Source organism: Arachis ipaensis, chromosome B04 (assembly GCF_000816755.2).
Source record: "Arachis ipaensis cultivar K30076 chromosome B04, Araip1.1, whole genome shotgun sequence".
In the NCBI taxonomy this organism is placed as follows: domain Eukaryota; kingdom Viridiplantae; phylum Streptophyta; class Magnoliopsida; order Fabales; family Fabaceae; genus Arachis; species Arachis ipaensis.
This window is the reverse complement of record NC_029788.2, coordinates 2,207,794-2,217,076: the sequence shown is the minus strand read 5'-3', so window position 1 is coordinate 2,217,076 and position 9,283 is coordinate 2,207,794. Positions and strand designations below refer to the sequence as shown.

Here is a 9,283-nt window from a genome sequence, read left to right as displayed (position 1 = left end):
CTTATTTAATATGAAAAACAGAATATTAATTTAACTTAAAAAAAGGAATTTTTATTCATTAAAGTTGATGAGTTGTATGTACCTAGCTAGTAGCTAGCGGTACCAAATAAAAAATGTGGATTAAGAATTTGTGTGTTAAGAATATTCTTGAGTGGATGGGGAAGAAGAATACGACAAAAGCCAATCCATTTTGACGATTGTGACTATGCGGTCATTAAAATTTGATGACATTGGCACTTTGCTCTTTTCTCTGTCTCATTCAATATATTTTATTTCCTCACCCTATTTTTCTGCCTGTTCCCATGAAATTATTTTCGGAATGAATGATATGAATGATGTGTGTTGGTGTTTCTTTAGGTTGTTATGCACATCATCTCTCCATTTAATTTGCAATATAGTGCGGTACATGAATTCACCGTATTTATTGAATACGATGGTACTTGACCAAAAAAATGAAAAATCTCATAAATACGTCTTGGGAGTGTCAATGACAAGAATAGTTAATTAATTCGATACCATGTATATTATGCAAAATTATTGGGAATTCAATTCCAAATTCCAATTAGCATTTGGCATAAAAGGTCATAGGACTAATATATCTTGTAATCGATCCCTTTTAAAATAATGTAACTTTTAATTGCCATGACCACAAGTTTTTTAAAATTGAACTCCATTGTAATAGTAAATTCGTCTTTTTGAACAATAAGAACAAAAACACAGGTAAAAATATGTATCCTTAACGAAATATTGTCGTAATAAAAAGTATTATAGATTCACATACTTATACTCAGTATTCGGTGCACCCATAAAAATTAGCACACCAAAAGAATGTAGGTTTGTCATTGGGTGTATTGTAATATGAACTTTTATATTGGTTGTCTCATTTTCTTCGTTATTTTCTCCTAACGATTCATAGTTGACTAAAAATTCTTTTTCACTAGCACTATTATTTTCTTCTCGATTTGTATTGGAGTATTTATTCATTTTAGTCTTCAAAAAATTTTGGATCGGACACTTTAGTCTCCAATTAAAATTAATTATTTGATTGGTTTCTAACAATTAATTCCGTCAGTCACTTAACTTTTTAGCTTTGTCAACTCTAACGAAACACAAAATTGTCTTTGGCAATTCTAATAGGGAACAAAATGATTCCTGACCTCTTTGTTCAAAAACGACACTATTCTTTTCCAATTTTCATCGTATCTCGCATAATCCTAACATTCATACTCTCCTTTACCTTCACAGTCATCTTTTCCATCTTTTTCTTCCCCTTATTCAGCTCCAAAATCAAACCACGTGTCGCACCTACCTCAATATGTCATGGACTATAGACTTCCTAAATCTCTGTGACTGAGCATCCACCTCCACGTCCTCGATAACAGCATCACCTCCAACCCCTGCAACGTTCACCACATCTTCAAGACCAAGTTCCACGGCTATTCCAAGAGCACGCCTTTCTCCACTCTCCGACAAGCAATATAGATTGTTGGACATTAGGACATCATGAGAAGATTCTCCTTCGACATCATATGCAAATTCTCATTTGAAATGGACCCTGAGTGCTTCATTCCTTCTTTCTCAGAGTCTAAGTTAACAGACAGTTTCGACCTCGCATCTAAGCTATCAGTACAACGAGCAATGTCGCCGTTGCCGCTCATATGGAAACTGAAGCGATTACTGAACATTGGTTCAGAGAAGAAGCTGAAGGAAGCAATCAGAGTGGTGGACAATGTGGTCATGGAGATGATAGGACAAAGGAGGAGGGAGATGGCGACGATGACGGCGGGTCTTAACAAATCAGACTTGCTGTCTAGATTCATGGGATCCATTGAAGACGACAAGTATTTGAGAGACATAGTCATTAGTTTCTTGAGTATGAATTGGTTGAGAATAAATTAAGTATTTTTCTTTTTGTGAACATTAAAGTTGCAGAGTGTGTATTATGTAGCTTGAAGTTACATTATTAAACTATTAATGTTATGCAAGATAGGATGGAAATTGGGGGAGAACGATGTCATTTCCGAATAGAGGAGGTCAAGGACCATTTTGTCCCTTGTTAGAGTTGTCAGGGACTATTTTGTCCTCCGTTAGAGTTAACAAGTGACTGACGAAGTTAATTGTTACGCATCAATCGAGTAATTAATTTTAGTTGGAAACTAAAGTGTCTGATTCAAAATTCTTTGAGAACCAAAGTGGATAAATACTAAATACTTGCTATATAATTTATGTAGGTTTTAATTGCAAAGCCAATTGCTCATACAACTCAAGTTTTTTTTTTTTTTTAAATGGAAAAATTAACTTATCGTGTAAGGTTCTGTGAGTTGTTCATTTGCCATGAATTCTTTTTGAAGTGTCGCTCAATTTAACAATTAGAATATGTAGCAGAAATGAAGGTTTCATTTTCACTTTATATTAACATATTGAGATCATATGTAGTGGATGATTTACACCATTTAGGATATGGCATGTGTTTTGGTGTGAGGATTTTTTTTCTATTATAAATTAAAAAAATATTTTATTTCCAAAAACAAAATAAAAGTACATTTTTTACTTAGACCTATTTCACAAGTGAGTAAAAAATTGGACATTTTCTGCTTCCTACACTTTTATTGACAATTATATTAAAATATTAAATAATACCATAAATCAGAGATAAAGGTTCATGTCAAACAGGTCCATTTAACATAATTAGTGATCACTGGTGTGCAGTGTTTTTCTTTCCTTAACCAGATAACAGCATCCATAATACAAAAGTTCTTTCTAAGTTACTGCAGTATTCAGTACAAAAGTTCTTGCTACTTTTTAAATCCAAATATTTGATTATTTATTAAATTCTATTAGAAGTCATAAAAAATTTAATTAAAAACCTAAGAAAATAAATAAAAAAAATCCTTAAAAATCGCTTAAGATGACATGTCATCACTTGCCTGACATGTTAAATATAATTACATATATCAGAAGAAAATTTGTAATATTTGAATTGTATATCATTTTTATGTTTTCCTTTTCCCTCTCTTAATAATATTTCTATTAATGATATTTTCAATGTTCTTCTTAATGACTACTTATTATAGGAAACTTAGTCATATTTAGTTGTGTATATTTTTCAGCCAAAAGAATACCCTTTTATATTCAAATGATTGCATATTAGCATCTGCCTTTACAATTTCTGATCTAGCATTGCTTTTACACTTTACATATGATTACAATTTCAAATATACAAATCTTTAAATTGCTCAGATTTAGTTTTGCACAAAAGTCAAACTTCATGCCTTTTCCATCTACACATATCCCTGCAATCACATAGAAAGATAATAAGTAATCATAAACAATTAGTTTGTATTATAACCATAAAACAAATTATCAAACTGGCAGAAATATACTCATAGTTCTTATAGAAAGAATTGGTCCTTAAAAATCATAGCAAGTACTGTGTCTGCACAAGTTAAATACTTCTACCATTAATCAGCAGCAGTTGCCAGCATATGAAGTGAATAATTTGCACATTAATATATACACTGAGCAATGAGGCAAAGGAGCAGAGTATCCCTGAAGAAACCAAAATGATATAAAGTTACCAAGATATCTAATATTCTCATTATCATAGGTAGTAAAAAATTTTCTTGGTAAAAAATATTGATAATTACCTTGAAGACCTCTATCGTTGAGATTAAAGGCTTGCACCAGAATGATACTGTAAGCGAGTGAAATCAGCATTTATTAGGAAGTTGAGCAAAGGTTTGTCTGTTGGGGCTGCACCCCTGTACCATCATCTTCTTGTAGACATTGAAAGCTCTGTCTTTGTTTCCCGACAAACTATGCCCTCGAATGAGAGCATTATAAGTGAAGACATTAGGTTCCAGACCCCTTGCTTGCAGTTCCTCGTACATCTTTCCGGCTAGGTCCACCTCTCCAATGATCCCAAGATGGAGAATCAATGCATTGTAAGTGTAAAGATCAGGAGAAATTCCCCTACACTTCATTTCGTCGAAAAGAGAAAGAGCATTGTCCAACCTGCGTGATCTTCCGAGCCCATTGATCATAAGATTGTACGAAACTCTATCAGGATCAAGGCCAGTTGACTTTAGTTCCTCAAAGTAGTACACGGCGTCGTCGACTCTTCCGGCCAAGCATAGGCACTCTACAAGAATTGTGTAAGACTTCAGGTCTGGCCTTATTCCCTCTTTAACCATCCTCTTGAACATATCACAAGCAACATCAATTTTTCCAGCTTTCCCAAATCCATTGATGAGAATATTGAAGATAGCACTGTTTGGCTTGCATTGATAGTCTAACATCTCCTCAAAGATCTTCATTGCTTCCTCAAATCTCCCGCTCTTTAAAAGTCCATCTATAAGAGGTCCATAAGTGCAGGGAGTGGGAGAGAAATCACCACTTATGAGCTCATAATACAAATCTAATGCCTTATTGATGCTATTAGATTTCACAAGCGCAGAGATGATAATGTTATGGGTTATGGCATTAGGCTGGCATCCCCTACTCTGCAGCTCATTGAAAAGTTCAAGGAGTTCATCAATCCTCCCAGATTTACCATGAGCATCGAGCAGCAAGTTATACGTGAAAATATTTGGAGGACAACCTGCATCCTTCATCTCCACAAAAAGATCCCAAGCTTTTTCGGTCATATAAGATCCAAGAACCCCATCCATCAAGCAATTATATGATTCAATGGTTGGGCGAACTCCCAAAGTTTTGGTGAACTTATCAAATAATTTTTGAGCATCAAGGATCTTGTTCCGCTTACACAAGGCTTTAATTAGAGGTAATATTACACAGTCATCCTGGAAACCAGAAGCACTTACCAATCTTTCGGCAAATAGAATGGCATCTTCAATTTTCGCTTCAACTAAAATGGATTCCATTAGTTCTTCCAAGGATTGTTTGCCTTTCTCTAAACCTGCCTGATAAACAAATTCCATGACAATCTTGATAGCATCCTCTATCATTCCATACCGTACAACACCAGGAAGGAGGGTGCACAAAGTTACAAGATCAGGGTAGAGAGATTTCTTCATCTGATGGAAAAACCAGAATGCATAACTAACTCTGTCTTCTTTGATCAACCCATAGATGATGGCGTTATAAGTCAGAACATCATGACTACAGTTCATCATCGTCATTCTGCATAGCATTTTCAATGCCAAATCAACTGCGTCGTTCTTGCAAAGACAATCAAGGAGTGTGTTGAAAGTTATTGTGTTTGGAGGACATCCAGACTCTGTCATACTCCCAAACAGTTCAAGAACCTTTTCGACTTTTCCTTCTTTCCCCAAGCCAGCAAGTAGAGTATTGTATGTCACTACCGTCGGAGCCAGCTTCAAATCCTTCAGTCTCCCAAACATTTCCCATGCCTCATCAACTCGATCAGCCTTGTAAAGCATATAAATTAACGAATTAACCATAATTATATCTGGTTCACACCCATTGCTTATCATCTCATCCAAAAGCTCTATGGCTTTGTCTATTTGCCCTGCTTTGCTATAGCACTTCATCATCATATTATAGGTTACTGAATCTGGTGAAAGTCCGCAGTTGTAAAGATCGTTGAATATATCATTTGCTTCTCTGATCCTACCCATTTCTGCAAGACTATATAAAGATACATTACATGCTACTATACTAGGCGCAATTCCTCTCTTTTTCATCGTTTCAAAGGTCTCAAGAGCTTTTCCTGGATCACCGGACTTTCCATAATAGTCGATGAACAGAACATATGAATAAGCAGTAGGTTCAACGCCCAAAGATTCCATATTATCGAAAAGTTCTAATGCCTCATTTAATCTTTTCCTCTTCAAAAGTCCAGAGATCAAAGTGTTGTAAGTATGAAGATTTGGAAAAGTTCCTTTCATCTTCATCGTTTCTAACATAGCAAAGGCCTGATCAATGCTCCCAGATTTGCATAAAGCATCAATGAATGTTGTGTAGGAAACCACGTCAGGTTCATAACCATCAGCTTCCATCTCCCTCCAGAATCTTTTCACCATATCCAAGTTGCCACAGTTACTAAACTTGTCGATCAAAGTAGTATATGTTATCCGATCAGGTTTGTGATGGCTCTCTCTCATCTTTGTATATAATTCCTCGGCCTTATCAAGCTTCCCCGCATTACAAAGAGCATCAATCAGAACTGTATATGTGACAACATCAGGCCCGCATCCTTCATCATCCATTTCCCTTAAAATCACACAGGCATCATCAATTTTCCCTACCCTACCAAGTGCTCTAATGCATATGGTATATGTGTACATATTTGGCCTCAATCCCAAAGTTTTCATCTCTTCCAACAAATCCATAATGGTTCTGGTATCCCTTTTCTTCCCCAGTGCTACCATCAGTGCTGAGTATGTCTTCATACTAGGCTGAAGCCCTTCCGAGATCATTCTTCTATAAATCTCCAAAGCCTCTCTACAAAACCCAGGTTGGAGTAGTAAATGGATCAGCCCATTATATGAATAAGCATTCAGGATGAAACCAGCTTCCCTCATCTTTCCAAGTGCAAATGGCGCCTGCCGAATCCCACCTTTAACTGAAAGAGCCTTAAATATAGTGAGATACGTATTCAAATTTCGATTAATAACTTGCTTTTGCATTACATCAAAGACAAAGACCATATCCTGAATCCTCATGTGAGCCCTCAACAACTCAAGCATGTAATTGCATGCTTCAGTGGTATGCAAAATATTCGGCAACTGAGCAACCATCTTGAAGTAGGAAAGAGCAGAATTTGGATCCGAAATAGACTTCAGAACTCCAATAACTTCTTCAGAGGACACTCCCGTTTTTCTCTTGCGATTTTCCACAACCACCTCGTGTGCACTTTTTGTGCCAAAGGCATGAAGACCCACTTGTCTTCTTCCAAGTTTCTTCTGATTTAGCGAAGAGCCATTAGTCAAAATCTTCACTTTCACAGAACTGCTTCCACCCAAGAACCCATTATTGCTCAGAAGATAGACATTGGTGTCAGCGAAGGCACAGCAATATGACATACTGCTAGAACACATGGTTGAAGAGCAGAGTATTAAGATGACCATAAAAGCTACACAATTATCTAAACAATGAAGAAAAGAAGCAAATGGATTGAGTAAATTTAATTGAAGTGCATACGAAAGCAGAAGAAGAGGTTTAACCTGTTATGCAGGGATGAATGGAATGGAAGGAGCAGAAGCAGGAACACAGACACAGATGCTTTACAATGTCTAAGCAGATTCAGGCATGTCGATGACCAATTATAAAAAAGTTTTCGTCTTTGGTTTGGATAATTTTGCAGCAAGATAGATAGTAAGATATCTAGATAGCATCATGTTCTGTAAGGTGAGGTGAGATTGTGAATGGACCAAGGTTCTGAAAACCAAACCAGTCATCAAACCGCTCTAGTCACTGGTTTATTAGTTCAACCGAAAAAAACTGTTTTATAATAAAATAATAAATAAATTATAAATAAACATTCTAAAACATAATATAAAATAATAAAATAAATTATAAATAAACATTCTAAAACATAATTATAATCTAATATAAACCTTAAAATAGGCAAAAATATCCTAAATTTGAAGCATTATATGAAATATCATCAACCAAAGTCTTATAATCTTATAAAAGTACAAATTAAAAAATTAACAAAAAAAATCTAAATATGAAATGACAAATTATTCAAAATAACACGAAGCTTGTGACTATTGTTGGAATTAGGAGAATTAGGATTTGCAGCATTATTCAAAACAAGAGGATTTAGCAACCAAATTATTATCCACAAATGCATTATTATCAGCAAATGCTTCTTAATTGATACTATTATTTACAACAAATCAAGAAATCATCAAAACAGTCACAATCTAAGCATAATTAACTAACTAAAAATGACATTGTTAAAGCTCGACAGTATTTCTTCTTTACAGCAAAGATACATTCACCAGAAGTCCATAACCATTGGAGGAAGATCAAGGTAACACCAGTAAGCTCCCGTGCACAAGCTGTATAGGTGGTGAAGATCTTAATACGAGCAAGGAAACAAAGCACCAGACAATGGAGCAAGACGATGAGCAGCTGAGAAAGATTAAACCGCAAAAACCAAATTTATTCCTTATTATTATCTTTCAACAACAAATGATTCCACAATTTAAAACCTTATTCACCAGCTTCTCTTCTAACTCATCTGGAAATGCTTAAATGCATTCACAGTATCCAAATATCCAAATACAACAATCCAATAATCTCAAGTTCTCAACTCTCAAGGACAGCAATAGGTACACAACACAAAAAAAAAAATTAACAATGGAAGACAGATGCAGAACCATAACAGAATCAAACAAAATCAGTCAATCACTGTAAAATCTAAAATTCAAAACAAAAATTAAAGACAATAGAACTACAGAATATCAATCCTAAACCACAGACAACAATAATTGAAGGAGAAAAATAAAAAACCAATAAGTCACAAATTAGAAATTAAAAATCCTAAAAAAAGTACCTTCTAGAGCATAGAGGCGAGGGAGCACTGTAAGGCTGGACACAGCAGAACTGGAAAACAGGTGGCCCGGACCGCTGCGGAACTGGAGCCGAGGACGGTGGTGCGAGGCGGAACTGGAGCAGAGGGTGGAGCGTGGCGGGAATGGATCAGAGGAGGGTTGGGCGTGGCTGAACTGAAGCAGAGAAGGGCTGGAGCGCGGTTGAACAGGGCCGGCGCGATGGAACAACGGCTGCTCAACGGTTGAACAGAGCCAGCGACGATGGTTTCGAAGCTCAAACGGTGGCTGCACGATGGAACGGAAGGAAGTTGTGACGGTGGCTTCGAAGCTCGAAGTTCGAAGTTGCGACGGCGGCGAAGGAGGAGCTCGATGATGGTGAGAGGAAGAAGAGGCTCGAGGTGGAGGGGAGTGCTGGGATGGAGCGTTTTGGCTTTGCCGTTGTGGATGGATAATGGATTAATGGCTTATGTGGTATTTTAGGAGTTTCATGTCTCTACGTTAATAAAATCAAATTATTATTAAACCTAAAAGCATTCATTATGTTTGGGAAAGATTAAAATTTAGGATGTTTCTATTAGTATTGTGAAAATTGTTCTCTTTTATTATTTGTATTATTAAGATTTTGATTATCATCATTAGGTTTGAGTTGATTAACTAATTTAATTGAAAATTTTGTATATGATTATTCTATTTTCACAAGTCTAACAAAAATAAAATTTTTGCAATGTCTATATTTCTGATATTGTAATAATTATATGGTAAAAATAAAAAATAGAATTATCTTAAACAACCAAGTT

At 35.7% G+C, this 9,283-nt stretch overlaps 1 protein-coding gene across 8 annotated transcripts; it reads right to left on the bottom strand.

Annotated features, from left to right (window-relative positions):
- LOC107638267 (pentatricopeptide repeat-containing protein At4g31850, chloroplastic) lies at positions 3,055–8,968 on the bottom strand. Of its 8 annotated transcripts, none has more exons than XM_016341456.2 (5): positions 8,489–8,968; positions 7,149–7,362; positions 3,648–7,011; positions 3,460–3,549; positions 3,055–3,293 (listed from the first exon to the last, which is right to left on the bottom strand). In XM_016341456.2, exon 3 carries the CDS (start codon positions 7,005–7,007, stop codon positions 3,711–3,713), a length of 3,297 nt encoding a protein of 1,098 aa, XP_016196942.1. In that variant the 5' UTR covers positions 7,008–7,011; positions 7,149–7,362; positions 8,489–8,968; the 3' UTR covers positions 3,055–3,293; positions 3,460–3,549; positions 3,648–3,710. The 8 variants fall into 8 exon arrangements, with proteins under 8 accessions (XP_016196942.1, XP_020976064.1, XP_016196941.1 ...); XM_021120405.1 differs by having other exon boundaries at positions 3,648–7,008; positions 7,149–7,425; positions 8,489–8,967; XM_016341455.2 differs by having other exon boundaries at positions 3,648–7,008; positions 8,489–8,967.

Coding starts and splice junctions, on each gene's coding strand:
- LOC107638267 (XM_016341454.2), bottom strand. CDS start 7,052: ATGGTCATCTTAATACTCTGCTCTTCAACCATGTGTTCTAGCAGTATG.